The 17,493-nt window shown below is 39.2% G+C and overlaps 1 protein-coding gene across 5 annotated transcripts; it reads left to right on the top strand.

Moving 5' to 3' along the window:
• Positions 1-3,343: 3,343 nt before the first annotated feature.
• LOC103720762 (Pentatricopeptide repeat (PPR) superfamily protein) lies at positions 3,344-13,259 on the top strand. Of its 5 annotated transcripts, none has more exons than XM_088711598.2 (2): positions 3,344-7,226; positions 9,035-13,259. In XM_088711598.2, the coding sequence occupies exon 1, from the start codon at positions 3,480-3,482 to the stop codon at positions 5,871-5,873; it is 2,394 nt and encodes a 797-aa protein (XP_088567724.2). In that variant the 5' UTR covers positions 3,344-3,479; the 3' UTR covers positions 5,874-7,226; positions 9,035-13,259. The 5 variants fall into 5 exon arrangements, with proteins under 5 accessions (XP_088567724.2, XP_038976790.3, XP_088567725.2 ...); XM_039120862.3 differs by having other exon boundaries at positions 3,344-6,026; XM_088711599.2 differs by lacking the exon at positions 9,035-13,259 and having other exon boundaries at positions 3,344-6,772; positions 6,911-7,848.
• Positions 13,260-17,493: the final 4,234 nt, after the last annotated feature.

Here is a 17,493-nt window from a genome sequence, read left to right on the forward strand (position 1 = left end):
GGAGACCCGCCCATTAAAAGCGCCTTGAAGCGCGCGATAATTCAAAATTTTCCTAGTTAACGTTGACACGACCGAAGTTACTTCCCGCGCTCGAGCCTGCGAGCAGCTCGAGCTCAGAAGTCGGGGGGTAGTGTTAGGAAAAAAATATAAGTCGTCACGGCTGCGAGACCCTCCGACCTGGAGGCGCCGAGCAGACCCTCCAACCTGGAGGCGCCGAGCAGACCCCCTGATCCGGAAGCGCCCGAGCAGCCCTACTGACCCAAAGACGCCCGACTCGCGCTGTGGTCGCATCCCCCCGCAGCGCGACCGAAAAACCACGCCCTGCTTTCGTCAACAATTAAAGCGTATGGCTCCTGCAGACGTCCAGTTTACTCAACAATCAAAGCGTATGGCTCCTGCAGACGTCCAATTTATTCAACAATCAAAGCGTATGGCTCCTGCAGACACTCAGCTTACTCAACAATCAAAGCGTATGGCTCCTGTTGTCTACGGACATCAAGCCTCTTACGGAAAACCTGCTTGGCTATGAATGATGGTATGACTCCATGATGACTGGAGAGCTTCGGCCTAATCTCCTACAGTAACGGCATTGATTCACACGATCGAGCATTGATTTCTACTGCATGCCTAATCGTACTACAGACCGTTTGCCCCATCACATCACAGGTAACCCAGCCTCCTCTATAAAAGGGGAACTCCCCCACTTTAAAGAAGATGAGGAAAAACTCTGAATATTGCTACTCCCGTTCATACACTTGCCCCATCTAACTTAAGCATCGGAGGGCCGGCGCCGGAAACCCCGGCCACCGGCTTCTTGCAGGTTTTCCGGAGGACGTCGCACGCTAGCCGGACCGCCGTTCATCGACTCTCGCCGGAGCTCCCCCTCTCCTCAGCCGACAGTCGCTCCCGGGTCCAAATTCCAGCAACACCATGTATTTTAGAATTGGAATGCATATTACTTAATTTTTGAGCTACTAATTGAAAAACAATATTAAAATATTTGAACTTAGAAAATTTGAAAATTATGTATGCTTATAAATATCTTGCATTCTTGTATAAAAAGAATAATTTAAAAATCATGGATCAAGGATAAAGGTTCTTATTCCAGCACGATTATGAATATGATGATTTATTTGCATAAATACAGAATTTGAAATGAATTGATTATCCTATTTTAATGTCGCATGATATGGAATTTGGAATAAGATATGAAATTTTGGTTGTTACTGCTCATGCTATTGAAATGAGGATTCTTATTTTATGTTTGAGAAAACTATTTGATGTGGATATTATGAAAACTCTTAAGTTTGACTATGATTCGGGTCTAGCCAATAGGACTGATTGTTGGCCATATATCAGAAATTAGTTTCTTTGGTCCTAGTTTGTTGGGGTTGATCGCTAGCAGAGCTAGTTCTTTCAGAGCTAGTTAGGGCTGATCACTGGCATACACTAACTGATCATGTGTTTTGTTCTTAAGACTAGTCTCTTTGCCTTATCATGGGGTGAATCATGGCCATGTGATTCAGAGCTAATTTTCTTCTAGGCCTAGCAAGTCGGAGTTGATTATAGGCACATATTGATGGACAACATATTTTGTACTCAAGAGCTAATCTCTTTTGAACTTTGTCACAAGGCCGATCATGGCCATAGTCACTAAAGGCTGAGAGCGAGTTTATGACTTATCGATATTGATTTAGAATTCATAAATCAAAAGTGTGACATTTTTTAAAAGAAAAATTTATGTTGATAAATGCAAATAATAAATACTCTATATCTTGAAATTGTTAAATTGTTTATATTTAAAAAAATTACATATTATGCTTGATCCAACTAAAGATATTGGTAACTTATTGAGCGTGTAGAGCTCATTATCTTTTTTTTTTATTTTTTTAGGTATAGAGGAATAGCATAACTGGGGCTCGCTCAACGCAAAAGATTTAGCACTTACATGATTGGTTGTTGATTCTTTTGAATAAATAATTTGATAAAATATCTAATTGAACTTTTTTATTTATTATCTAAGATTGTAAGATTGTTATTAGCTTAATTATTTAAGAATTTTTAATTGATGCTTAATGCCATTGCCTGAGTACTTGACATGATATATATATATATATATATATATATATATATATATATATATATATATATATATATATATATATATATATATATATATATATATATATATATATATATATATATATATATGAAAAAGGCAAGTCTTGCATGTGCTGTGGGGTCAAAATTTATGGATGTGTAGCCGTCTGTCGCGTGCTCGACTTGTGCTATTGGGCCGAAGCATGACACTAATACTTTTGTGTTCCAATTAGAATTAAGTATGCACGATAACATTGAGGATAGATTTTTATAAACATCAATAGTCGTATTTAAATTTGTCCACATAGTAATAGAAGATAAAATATTATAATCGCGAAGCACATATTTTGAGAACATTGATAACTTATCATTTGAGAATTTTGCTTTACATATCGACCATTTCATGGCATGCCCAACTAGAATGAAGTGCTACAAATGATGGATGAAATACTATGTTTGCTAGGATGATTTGGTGGAATTTGTTTCCTATTACTAGATACCTAGACATAAATGAGTTGGTTCAGATAATGTTGGTCCAGTGAGCTGCCTAATCATTTTGATTCATATATTTTTAGGACATATTTGGACTTTGGATACTACCCAATATTTTGATAAGCTTTTCCAATACTTACCATAGAGGGAATATTCCACATATAAAATAAGCGGAATAAATTGGACCAGATTTGGGTGAAAAATGGAAGATTCAGCCAAACCCCAAACAAAAACATAGGATTAGACCCGCCCAAACCCAAAACCTCAAATGAATTGTATTTTCCCAAGTTTGGATTATATCTTAGGGAAGTCCAATATCACCAATCATTGACTAATATATATGTCGACATATTGAAGCCAAGTTTGCATGGCATGTGTTCAGATAAGATCGCAAGTGTATCAATTTGATTTGTTTTAAATTCGGAATGGACATGAAAATGGCCTTGTCCAATCCAAAGCCATTTGAATCAAATGTTGACTAAAAATATCCAACTAAAAACAGATCAAGTATAACTAATGAACATTGATCCAATAAAAATTCCATGCAACTCCCTCTCCAACTTAGCTCTACTAATTAAGAAAATTCTTCGATTTGTGTTTAAAATTTATATGAACCATTCTCCAAACTCGTAAATTTTTTTTTAAACCCCCCAAAATCTCTATGCTATATGGCATGAGAACAGTCCTTGGGAGCAAAGTTTAGGAGACTCGGAGATAAATTAAAATAAAAGTGGCCTTGGGCTGATAATGGCTAGGCCTTGTCTAAGCCTGCCCGTTTGCATCGACAGCCGAGCTGAAGCGTTTCTAACCGGGCCGCGCTCCATTCCGGTCCATCGCCCCCCCTCGGCCGCCGGCAGCCGGAACCCCATCTGCCCCACCCGAATACAATGGAGACAGACCCATCTGCGCCACCGCCTGCGGCGGAGGGCGAGCCCAGCGCCGGTCTCGTGCAGACGGTCTCCTCCATCCTCCTCTCTTCCCAGGCCCCCAAAGCACCTCCCCTGGACCAATCCCTCGCCCCCTTCCTCCCCCGCCTCTCCCCTCCCTTCCTCGCTCCCATCATATCCGCCGCCGCTGCCGCCCCCTCCTTCTCCAGCCCCTCCCCCCTCCTCTCCTTCTACAACCTCTGCCGCCGTCGACTCCCGGCCCTCTCAAGCAACCCCGCAGCAGCCCTCCCTTCCATCCTCGCCCTCCTCCGTCCCCTCCTCCGCTTCCACAAGTTCGCCGACGCCCAGTCCCTCCTTCTCTCCTTCATTCCCCTCGACCGCCCTCGTCTCCTCCACCGCCACCTCCTCCGCCCCGACCACCCCCCGTCGAAGGTCCTCCTCGACACCGCCGTCTCCTCCTACGCCCGCCTCCGCCAGCCCCACCTTGCTGCGCAGCTCTTCCAGTCCATGAAGCGCCGCCGCCTCCGCCCCTCGCTCCGCACCGCGAACATCCTCCTCGACGCCCTCGTTCGCTCCCCCTCCCCCGCCTCCGTCCCCCTTGCCGTCTTCCACGACCTCGTCGACCTCGGCGTCGCCCCCAACACTCCCACCTTCAACATCCTCGTCCACGGCTTCTGTTCCCGCGCCCAGTTCGCCGACGCCCTTGCCCTCCTCTCCACCATGGAAGGCTTTGGCTGCTCCCCCGACACCATCACCTACAACACCATCCTCGACGGCTACTGCAAGAAGGGCATGCTCAAGGAGGCCCGCGACCTGCTCGCCGAAATGAAGGCCGGGGGACTGTCCCCGGACCGCTCCACCTACAACACCCTCGTCGCTGCCTACTGCCGCCTCGGCTGGCTGAAGGAGGCAACCAAGGCGATCGAGATCATGACGGCGTCCAACTTCCTCCCCGACCTCTGGACCTACAACATGCTTGTTTCCGGGCTCTGCCGGGAGGGCCGGATGGACGAGGCTTTTCGGTTGAAGGACGAGATGGAGAAGCTCCGAGTGCTGCCCGACATTGTCACCTATAACACGCTCATCAATGGGTGCTTTGAGTGGAGGACTGGCTCGGAGGCGTTCCAGGTATTGGAAGAGATGCGGGAGAAGGGCGTCAAGCCGAGCTTGGTCACACACAACACTATGGTCAAAGGGTTGTGCAAGGAAGGGAAGATGGATGAGGCGGTTGATTCTTTGAGGAAGATGGAAGAGCAGGGCTTGTCGCCAGACCTCATAACGTACAATACTTTGATCAGTGCATACTGTAGAGCAGGGAATGTGGCCAAAGCTTTCAACTTGATGGATGAGATGGTGGGGAGAGGTCTCAAGATGGACACTTTCACTCTCAACACTGTCATTCATAACCTCTGTAAGGAGAAGAGGTTTGATGAAGCGTGTAGACTGCTCCGTAGTCCCCCAAAGCGGGGTTTCGTTCCTGATGAGGTCAGCTATGGCACAGTCATTGCTGCATACTTTAAGGATGAGAACCCAAATGAGGCAATGAAGCTTTGGGATGAGATGAATGAGAGAAAGATAATGCCAAATGTAGCAACCTACAATGCGGTGATTGGTGGTCTCTGCAGGTTGGGCAAGACCGAGGAGGCAATAAAGAAACTGAATGAGCTTTTGGAGAGAGGACTGGTGCCGGATGAGACTACCTACAATACTATTATTCATGGGTACTGTAGAGAAGGGGAATTGGAGAAAGCATTCCAGTTTCATAATAAGATGGTGGAGAATTCATTCAAGCCGAATGTTATTACCTGTAATATTCTTATGAATGGGCTCTGTAATGATGGTAAGGTAGAAAAGGCTCTAAAACTCTTTGAATCATGGGTGTCAAAAGGGAAGAAGGTGGACATTATCACATACAACACTCTGATAAAAGGGCTGTGCAAAGAAGGGAGGATCGATGCTGCATTAGAGCTTTTTGCTGACATGGAAGAGAAGGGTTTGCATCCTGATGCTTATAGCTACAATGTTGTTCTATGTGCACTTACCGAAGTGGGAAGATCAGAAGAAGCACAAAGCCTGCTGTCTAAGATGGTTGAAACTGGAAAGTTGCCAGAACAAATCACATTTCCTTTGTCAGAAGAAGCCATGTCTGAAGCTGGAATAGATAGGAAACCAGAGACGACGCATGATGGAAAGACAGCTGAAGATCTGAAAGATAATTCAGCAACTTTTTTGGAATGCATTGGTGATCTGTGCAACAGTGGGCAATTCAAAGAGGCTAAGCTTGTCTTGGAAGAAATGATGGAGAAAGGTATAGCTGTTAAGAGTTCTACATATGTTACTTTGATGGATGGATTTATCAAGAGGCAAAAGAGAATGACAAAAGGAGGGGGATAAAATACCCGCTTCAAGCCTCCATGCTTGTGCAATGCCAGTCAGTGCAATGACCAGCATCTGAACATTGATTCATGAATTAGAACATTAAATTGGTAAAACCCTTGCCAGAAGCTCAAAGTGGTTGGACGAATTTGATTTGGCCAACAAGTTGAGGTTAGTGATTCTATTGCAATAGCTGTTTGAGTCAAATTTTTTCTTTGTTCTTCTGCAAATTTTCTGATATTTTTCCATCCTTCTCCAGGTGAGATCATGTGACACAGTTACACTTGTCTTTTTTTTTAAAATAATTTTCTGGTACTAATATGCAAGAGAGAGTTCTAATAAACCTTAATGATCACATATTGGCATGTGTCAATTAAAAAAAAAAAACCATTTAAATTTTATTGACTTGAAGACGGCAAAATCCATGGAACCACTGAGAACTACTCGTACATTTCTGTACAACCTCTGTATTATTTCTGATGGGTTTCTCATTTATATTCCAAAAACTTTATTTTCTCTTTACGAAAGCTTTTTGATGTCTGTATGTTGTATTGCTCTTGTGGTAGTCTCCCAATGTTTGCTTATGAAACCTAGTCTATATGTTTATTCTATGGTCAAGGATGTTAATCAAATACATCTAAATATCAGTGAAAATTTTTCTATTTGGGGAGTATCTCCTAGATTGCCATGCACAAATTTAATTTTTTCAGTAATGCCATTTAATATGCATAGGATGCTATGGCTTATGAATGTACCTATTTATTGGGATGGAGAAAGGTTTCAGTTGGTTTCCTCAATTTGAGGAAATCTTAAGAGGAGTTGATGGTAAATAGCAAGACTAAGAGGCTCCTAGGGAAGTTGTGGTCCCTCTCAAGATATGGAAAACTTTTATATGGATGTAAGGAGAAAAAGGGAAGGTAAGACTGAGAGTTTAGGGAGGTCGAGGAGATTTTAGTATCCAGTGCTTTTTTTTGACTCATTTTTTCTTTGCTTCTCGCTCTCTCTCTCCCCCCCCTCTCTCTCTCTTTCTGTCTCTTTTTTTTCCTTTTTTTCAGAGGAGCTAGGCAGGGAAGAGCCTTTAATTAAGGTTGACCGTGGCAAAACAAGAGTGCAGCTTCAACCAATCCCCGATCTAGCGACATCTTTGGCAGGCGATCCTCGAGGAGAAACTGATACGAACATGGCCGAATCATGATCAATCTGAGCAAACCCTGCCTAGATAACCACTGTGTTGAACTTCTAAATCAGATGCTCGAGGGGCTTGAAGAGACCATAGATCGCTTTGTGTAAGGGGTAGACAAGACAAGAGGAGGAGCGGAATGTTGTCCGGAGGAGGCTGCATGTACACCTACATTCATGAGGCATGAGAAGGTGATTCTTTTTGGTGCTTTAGCCACGGGAGATACGGCGGATGGAACCTGTTGGGCACTTGCCTTGTCAACAAAATTTCATGGGCTTATATAACATAGTACTTGACTTCCGAATGGCTAAAAAATCTGAGCCTTTATTGATATGGCCCACTAGATCTATTCCAATTCACTGTGCATGTTTGGTTAATGGACTTAGTCTCTCATGGGGATTACAAGCAAAAGCATTTCGAGATCGGTGTGGTGGGTGGTGATGCAAGTGGTTTAATTTGGTTCTGTCTGCATGACTTGATGTTTTTGGAAATTATTTTGTGTTTATGAATTTGTCAGGTACCATACCAATTTTTAAACAGGTTTATTTTGTGTTGGCTGCAATTAAACATCTTAAACTATTCATGGTTATCCATGTGGATTGGATCTTACAAGATACTTGTGGAAACTAATGGATTATTATAATCAGTTCTTGGTGGGACTGAAAACCAACCTGATTTCATGGTTGCTAAAAAAAATTGGGTTTAATTTGTCGTAATTAGTACAAATCCACTAGCACATCTATGAGGAAAACAAGGAGCAAGAGAGTTTTAAGAAATAATTTTCATTATAATTTAAGTTGATATTAGGGCTGGGTGATTTGATGAGGGTTGCTCTGCATATACCTTTTCGATATATCCAGTGGCTCGTGCGGTTTGACTATTGGATTAGTTGTTATACAGAGAACACAACATTCAACAACCTACTTATATGCTTTTACCTTAGCTAACCATTATTTTGATAGTATTTTCTTTTTCTCGGAATAGATCAAGGTTCAAATAAGTTGACATAGGGCTGGATGATATGATGAGGTTTGTTCCATGTATGCCTTTTTGATCTATCCAGTGGCCAGCACTGTGACTATTGGGTTGTTATATGTTTTTGTCCTTTTATCCTTAATTAACCTTTATTTTGGCATTATATTCTTTTTGTCAAACTAGATCAAGGTTCAAATAAGGGATAGATTATCAATACAATAAAATAAAATCTAGGAAGTAAAGGTAATTGTTGATTCAAACTATGCAGTACTTTATATGGATAGAAAAGAATTCATCGTTTTCGCTTCAGATTGTGACATCTATAAAAGCATCACATCTAGTTTTGTAATATGATTGAAAAGAAACACCTGCAGTGAAATTTTGGCACTGTTTTCAACTTTTTGGAACATTCCCCATTCTCACCATACATGTATACCTGCCCTCATAAATAAAGACCCTACTTCTACCTTTGATAATTATACTGATTATTTTGTTCTGAGTTACTTATGTCAAATAACAGAATTGTTGGTAGACGTCAAAGATTCTATGATAAATTTTTTGGTTTCTTAAATGATAAGTGGAAAAAGTCGTGTTGCATAATGAGGTGATTCAATATATAGGAGTCCTGATATATGTGGATGATTATTGAAGTCCTCTATTTTCCTGAGCTCTTGCTGCTGCCACCCTAGCTAAACCTTGAGAATTGCTTATACAATCCCTTGGATGTCATATTATTACACAAAGCAGCGGCATGTTAATTTAGAGTATGTGCTGGACTCTCGTAGGTTACAAATAAAAACGAAAATTTTACATAGTTAGGGCTTCAAACTGACAGTTTGCTGTCTCTGTACTGGTTCCATGCACCTCTTCACTAGCCACTATTAGTGACAAATTACTTCCATAGAGTTGAATTCAATAATTCTCAAGTTACCTTTATAAATTTATATTAGTTTCTGTATGGATTTCTATTCTAGCATCTTTAGATCCTATATGATTTCTCTGATAGCTCTTGCTTCATTTCCAGGTCGTATAAATCTCGGAAGTCTTATGATTCTATGAGATGCATATTCGATGTATAGTTCAACATTCCAGCAATCAGTGATGTTGTTGTTCTGCAAGACTGAAGAGGCAGGATTGATATCTTTGCGTAATCATATTTATTTGAGGTATTGATTGAATAGCCAAAAGTTTTGCTTATCCAATCATTGTAGCTTAGAAGATCATTTCTGGATGCACCAGTAGCTTGGTGGAAGGCTTAGCTAAGATGCATCAAAGGTCTTGAATGATAAGAAATGGTAACAGTCCGCACCAGTCTTGCATGCCATTTAGAATAATTAAAGCTCAGCAACATGGTTTATCACATGGCAACTTTCTCAACCTCTTTGCAACAAATTCTTAAATTGAAAATCAGTATATACATTAGCATCTTTGATTTGAAACTTATAGCCAACTTTTAGATTTTTTTTTTTTTTTTTGGTATATCTCTGTTCTTGTAGTTCTTTTCTGCTTGCTTCCATTTTTATTGCTATTGCTTGTTACAATTCAGCTGGATGAGATGGCAGCCTTACCTTTGGTAAATTCCAAACCTTATGACTGACATCTAAAGCAGGCTTTATGTTGTATCGATAAAATACGACATGGCAAATCCAGTTTGTCCATACAAGGTTGTTTTTCTCAATCAGTTGATAATTTTGCCTTAGGCAGGTTGCCAGTTTTATTATTCTTCAATCTGGTCATTGTAAGATAATATTGACCTGTACCTTGGGTGCCATGGGAAATAGAAAGCTGAAAGGATCAAATAACATGGTGATGCCTAACGTGGCAAACCTAAACTGTCACACTGTTTGTGTTCATAATGGTGGAACCTTGAATGCAAGGTTTATGAGATCTTTATGACAATATCTCTAATGAATTGAGAAAATAATTTCTGCATGTACAAAAAAAAAAATAAAGGGCTTAAAGGTTTAGAATACTCGACAATTTTTGAGATGCATTGGATGGTGCTGCTTATGTAGTGGAAACTTCATTGTCGTAGTTCAAATGGTTTGATGAAACCCTAGTTCAGATATACAATGAACTATGTCTAAGCGAAGCTTAAACTATGCTTTGAGGAAGAGGGCTGAACGTTGTATCTGAACCAGCAAAAATTCGATTCTGGGAGAATTTTGTGAAATAAATCTTGGACAAAAGCCTTGGTTCTCTCTCACAACTTCTTGGACTTGACCCTCTTTCGTCAAGATTCCTAGGGATACAACCACGCATTCGATTCACTATGAAGATCTCTCTTAAATATCTTGTTAAGTTTGAGAAACAAGAGGCATTGTAGTTTTGAGATGGATGGTTATGGATGACCATGGCCATCTTTATAGAGATAAAATGGTGTTATCCAGTGGGTGTGTGAGCAAATTTTAGTGATAATTTTTTTAGAAGTGTGTTTCTAATGACCACTGTAAGATTGAACGGGTTTATATTGAATGTTGACTAAGAGATGCCATATTTAGTCAATTGAAGTGTGGAATAACGATTTGTGATTCGCCCATTTGTTGTCTATTGAGCCAATGCACCAGCCATTGATATGTCAGCCTCTTAGGTAGAAGCATCCATTTTAGAGAGAATGCTGCATTAAGAGGGCATGTGAAATGGAATAAGGTGGTTGTTCGCAAGGTGTGAGAGAGGAAGAAGGAATAGAGGGATTGTTGGTGTACCTATGCTTGTTTATATAGGTCAAGTTTAAGTTACACCCAGTATGATTTTTATAGAGTTGCATCTTTTCTGAATTGGATGGTGGATGTTCTATATTGACGAACTGAGCTGTTGGATACGATCTACTATCTTTAAATTGCAAAGACAATAAAAATCATATGATTTGGAGATGCCTACTTTAATCAAAAATTAGATTTTTTAAATAATATGAAATTATATATATTTTTTGATCACTTGATGTATAGATTAGGATTTCTAAATTATAGGACTTTTGGTATATAACTAGTTTGGAGGTAGCATGTCACATCTAAAAGTTCAGATTATTAATGTAGGATTCTCGTTGTCTAATTTAAAAAATATATCTTTTATAGAGTTGCACCAACTGTAACTTGATCCTGGCTTTATATATATTTGAAAAGAATCATTTGAGCTGCTGTACTTGTTAGGGTGGTAACACATCTAATTTAAGTAGGCTTTCTATATTCATACACGAACCGGAACTACATTCATTAGGACCCAAATCCAATTCCTAGTTCTATTTTGAACATTAGATCTTGCTCGTTGATATATCCAATAATAATTGGATATGGGGTATGATCTTAAGGTTATCAAATACCCTATTGGCCCATTTTTGGACCTATTCCTATTGCATCTTCTTTAAGGTTATAGTCCAACTGAATTTACATTTTCAAAATAATCAAATATACTTTATCGTGCTTAATTTGTAGTCTATAATCATCAGTACATCTATTGGATACACTTATAGTTCAATAATAAGCATTAGCTTGGGTTTTCGACTACTCGGCATAGCCATTGAATTTATCAGATTATGCGTTGGCTCACATATGAACATGCCATTGGGCCAGCACAAGCGTGTAAGCCCCCCTTCAAAATAACTAGAAGAGAGTGCTCAAGAGAATAAATAGGCTTCGAGACAAGAAAATATATTAAACGAGAACAAACTAAATCTATGAATAATATTGCAAAATCTAATAGTCATCAACAAAGTTAGCTATAGTAGCACTATGAACCATACCGGTTAGGGACCAGGCTGGTAAGATATGGGGCTTTTCTACATAGGCACAATACATAGCACTGTATCGATAGGGTACTGATATTATCCAAAGATAGAAATCCGGAGGCTTGCAAAAAAAGGGGCGATTTCAAGGGTTTTTGGGAATCTTGGCGAGAAATCATTGAATTAAGGTAGGTTCTTTGTCTTTGATCTCATTGGATTAGGGTTTAGGAGGCGATAGTGGGGCAGTTTATTCAATTTTGGGTGTGGATGAGAAATCTCTGGCTCCAGCCACCAAGAGAGGTAGGGCTTTTCAATTAGAGGAGTCGGGTTAGAATCGAGGACCTGGACATTTGCGAGAGAAAGAGAGAGAGAGAGAGAGAGAGAGAGAGAGAGAGAGAGAGAGGTGAAAAGAGCGATTTTGGGTTGGGACAGAAGGATTGATAGGAGATGGGTTGGGCCCAGTTAATTTTGGGGATGGGATTCTGATGTAGCCTCGTTGAGATTTAAAGGCTACATGATGTAAACATATTGAAACCTTGGATCCATCCTATTTTGATCTGATTTATGTGTCGATCTTTAAACGTATTTAATCATGAAGTAGTAATAAGCTTGGAATCTCTTCACCAATATGCTGTTCAAAGTCACCAGAAGAAGCTGATTTACATGTAAATTCAGATCTCAAACAATGGCGATTTGCTCGACAGTATAAAGCTTTTCTACTCGGAGAGAGTAGCATGGGAGAAGGTAGAGAAGAGAGAATAAGAGAAGAATAGAGAATATTAAAAGAACAAGAATGGGGAAAAGAGTGGCCTGCGGCCTTTCTTGAACAAACTTTTCACATCGAAAAATCTTCACACTCTAGCTGTTGACCATTTTAAATAGCCTCAAAAGACCACCTTTCCTAACCCTACTAGAACGTCCTAAAATAGAAACAAAACTAGGACAAAACAACCAACTTGAAATCCCTAATAAAATGTCCATATTACTAAACGAAATAACTCCAATATCCCTTGGATACAATTCATGAAGTTACTATTCATAGTAGTGTAATGCGAACAATAACATCATACTGCAATTTTTTTTGACCAGAAAAGCTAAAAGAATGCTTAATAAATTGGGGTACAGTAAATTCGACTGCATCGTATTGGAGGCAAATGGGCATTTGCTAGTCTTTACCACTTGGAACTAGGTTTAATCGATAGGTAGGTAGCCAATTCCACTCGTTCTAGAGAGGTTTGGCCATTAAACTTGATGGAAAAAATATGAGACACCTCAACCTTAGGCCAGACCAACCCTCCTGTCCTCGGATATGAATCGAGGTAAACGACTTTAGCTCCAACCAAGAAGTTGCCAGCCGAGAAAAACCATCAACATGCGTCAATAAAAGCTGATAGCCTTAACAACTACTAGCCCTGACAGTCTATAGTCGTAGCATCCCTACGTCTCGCATCAGACCTGTGCCGCACTCAACCCATGTGGACTGACTCCTGCGCCGCGACCGTACCATTAGCCGCTGTCTGCAATCATTGCACGTCACATCAGCTCAGGTAATGACAAGACTAGCTTTTCTATATAAAGGGGGCAATTTGGGGGACTTGAGGTACACGCATAATAGACACCCACTATCACTCACAAAGACCACCCTCTATTGAGATCTCTCACTTTCATATTGTTGCCTCGTTATTCTGACTTACGTATCAGAGGATTTTTCGCTGGAAACTCTCTGGCAAGTGGACTTCTTATAGGCCGCCCAGCAGAGGAGACTAGCACCCAACACTTCAATTAGCCTACTCAGCTCGCCTCTAGCCAACCTCAGGATCATCCAAGCTGCATTCCCATCTCTATCCAAATTCGACGACAACATAACTATTCTTTCGTTATCAATGCTATCATATTCTCCCGTAATCTTTTTTACAGGTGGTTGGATTCAAGTATGAATCTGCTTGCATCCAAAATCGGATGGCATAAGGTTTCAATTTTGAGGGGAGATCTAAAATGATCTAATAGCTAATTCATCTTATTTGTTAATTTGAACTTAAGATTATGGGCCAGAATGAGGTGCATTAATAGTTTATTAAACTCCATTACCATCTCTATGTACTTTTGATGATGCTTTTTTAATCAGGGGGAATAGTCCCACATTAATTGATATTACAACTTAGAATCATGCACAATCTCGTGTGTTATAGTATATATGGTATTAGATATCATAACTGCCATATATTGCATTCACAATCTTGGTGTGATATCACAACTGCTACATATTATATTCACAATCTTAGTACGATATCTCAGATCAATCTCCAAAAATTATGGAATCTGATTGTCATATTCAGAATTAGTATTTGAATCAAATCATAGATTTTGCTATTTTATTATAGTATATATGATCCCTAGTATCTTTTCCATAATCATAGGATTTTATTGTTGTATTCTACTAAATCTGGGGGTTCAACTGGTATATAAAGCACATTAATACTATGAATAGAACAAGGCAATTCAAATCATATGTCCAATACAAATTCTTCATGATATTAGAGCATTTTTTTTTCATGCTCTATCAACCCTTCTTTCTTGTTCTCCTATCATCCTTTTCGTGTTTGTTTTTCTTCACCCTCTATTCTCCATTTGATAATCATGGCCTCTTCTACTGTTATTTCCAATCCTAGTGCTGAAATAATGTCACTGTTCTTTCTCCACCACTCAGATAACCTAGGCATGGCCCTAGTCTCTCAAGTTGTCCTTGGTGATAATTATTCTTTATGGAGGCATGCGATGAAGACTACTCTCTTAGCCAAGAATAAAATTGGCTTTATTGATGGCTCGTTTGAGAAGTCGGACAAAAGTCCAACAACACTCGATGCATGACAACATTGCAACACAATAGTGCTTTTCTGGATTTGGAACGCAATCCAAAAAGATCTTGTGAGTAGCATAGTCTATTCTGAAACTGCAAAAGAGGCATAGGAAGATATGGAGGAGCGCTTTTTTCATGGTAAGGCTATCCAAATTTATCGAAAGCGAGATATCTCAAAAAATATTCAAGATCAATTTTCTGTTGCTTTTTATTTTACCTTACTTAAAGCATATTGGGATGAAATCAATGATCTATGTCCACTTCCTACTTGCACTTGCGGTGCAATGAAAGAGTTGAACCGGATCTCTCGAGATAAAAGGGTTTTTCAATTATTTATGGGGCTCAATGGCTTCTTTTCAACCATTCGGAGCCAAATACTCATCATGAAGCCACTACCTATAGTAAGCAAAACTTTTTCTATGATTTTGCAAGAGGAGAAATAGAAGGCACTGCAAGTCAAACCAATGCATTCTCTTGAAGGCTGTGCCATAACTACTTCAAGTTTTGATAAGCACGATTCTAGTGACTCTAGTAACCAATGAGGAGGATGTGGTCGTGGAGGTCGTGGCGGTGGAGGACAACCACGTTGTGATTACTGCAATAATCTTAGTCATACATGTGACACTTGTTACAAATTACTTGGCTATCCGAACCACCATGGAGGAACCAAAACCGCTACTCCTGCTACAAATTATGTTACCAATAGTGAAAATTCTCTTGGCCAATCTATTGTGCCCTAGCTTATGCCAGAGTAGTATGTCCAATTGCTATCTATATTAAACATCGACAAAACCACCATTTCCATCAATATGACAGATATTCCTTTCAACTCACAACCTATGATATGGGTAATTGACGCAGGTGCTTCTGACTGCATGATCTTTGACTCTAATCTTTTTTTATCACTTGAACCTTTACCAACTCGTCAATCCATTAAACTACCTACTGGAGATACAGTTCAAATAACCCAAAAAGGGACCATTAAAATGTCCCTTTCTTTTGAGTTAAAAAATGTTCTTTGCGTACTCACTTTAATTTAAATTTATTATCCATTAGTAAGTTTAGTAAAACACAAAATTGTGTTGCCATTTTTTTCTGACTTCTGTGTTCTTCAGAACCTATCAATGAGGAAGCTGATTGGTCTGGATAAAGAAAAGGATGGTCTTTACTACTACAAGGGTCCAGTTTCTCTTACTTCTATAGCTTATTGCACTCAGTTGAGTCTTTGGCATAATCGTTTGGGTTATCCGTCAACTCCAAGATTAAAAGTTTTAGCCCAAGATATTTCTATTCCTCTTTCTATTTTTTAAAATAAAATAGATTCTTGTACTGTTTGTCCTCTAGCCAAACAAACTAGAATTTCTTTTTCTACAAGTACTTCTGTTACTTATTCCATTTTTGGACCTATTTATATTGATATTTGGAGAGGTTATTCTATTCCATCTCATACTGGGACACGTTATTTTTTAACAATTGTAGATGATTTTTAACATTGCACATGGATTTTTCTCATGCAATTCAAACATGAAATATTTTATTTGCTTAAGAAATTTATTGCTCTTATAGACAACCAATTTTCTTGTAAAATTAAAATGGTTAGAAGTGATAATGGGATGGAATTCATGGATCATCAATTGCAAACTTATCTTAATTTTTTAGAAATTATTCATTAAACATCTTGTGTTGACATGCCACAACAAAATTGTGTAGTTGAGCGCAAATATAGACACCTTTATGAAGTAGCCCGAGCATTACGTTTTTAAGCCAACCTACCAATCTAATTTTAGAGTGAGTATATTTTAACTACCGCTTATCTTATTAACCAACTTCTTTTTTCTATTTTAGGTGGTAAATCTCCTCATGAAATGCTTTTTAATAAAAAATCCTTTTATCATCATTTACGTACCTTTGGATGTCTTTATTTTGCTCATATTCGAGCCAAAAATAAATTTAGACCTTGTGCACATAAGTGTATTTTTGTAGGATATTCCTATAGCCAAAAAGGTTATCGCGTATATGACCTACTTGAGAAAAAAATATTCACTAGTAGGGATGTTGTTTTCTATGAATCAATTTTTTCATTTGCCAACACATCTCACATTTTTTCTTCTTCCCAATCACTAATTCTTCCTCACATTACTGATGATGGTGATGAACCCATCCTCTCTACTTCTTCCACTTCTAATCAAGATTCTATCGAACTAGTTGATCTTTCTAAAACATCCATCAATCCACCTCCAAGACGTTCAATAAGGATCCAACGTTCTCCCCAATGGCTTCAATATTTTTAGTGCTCTTAAATTTCATATTTTTCTTATCCATACCAAAACAACCTCATGATAGGTATTAAGTATCTACTACAAAATTATCTTTTCTTTGATAAATTCTCCAGCTCTCACCATGCTTTTCTAGCTTCTATTTTTTCTTCTCGGGAACCCAAGTCCTTTTCCTTAGCAATGAAACATGCTCACTGGTGTGATGCTATGTCTGATGAAATTAAGGCCTTAGAGTTTAATCAAACTTAGATCGTGATGCCACTTCCACCAAGCAAGCATGCCATCAGATATAAATGGGTATATAAGATCAAATACAAGTATGACAGTAGTATTTGACGGTACAAAGCAAGGCTTGTTGCTAAAGGCTACACTTAAGTTGAAGGCCTAGATTACCATGAAACATTTGCTCCTATTGCCAAATTGGTCATAGTTCGTTGTCTTATTGCAATTGCAGTAGCGAAACAATGACATCTGTACTAGCTTGATGTCAATAACGCCTTTCTCCATGGTGATTTACATGAAAAAGTTTACATGCAACTGCCACTAGATTTTTCTCGAAAGGAGAAGAAAGGAGAACAGTTAGTTTATCGCCTTAACAAATTCTTCTATGGTCTTAAACAAGCCTCCCG

This window comes from Phoenix dactylifera, chromosome 15, assembly GCF_051530095.1.
Source record: "Phoenix dactylifera cultivar Ajwa chromosome 15, Ajwa_hap1_PhDact_Kaust_v1.1, whole genome shotgun sequence".
Classification (NCBI taxonomy): domain Eukaryota; kingdom Viridiplantae; phylum Streptophyta; class Magnoliopsida; order Arecales; family Arecaceae; genus Phoenix; species Phoenix dactylifera.

What these genes read in the sequence shown, in the direction of transcription:
- LOC103720762 (XM_088711598.2), top strand. Translation starts at nt 3,480, where the DNA reads ATGGAGACAGACCCATCTGCGCCACCGCCTGCGGCGGAGGGCGAGCCC.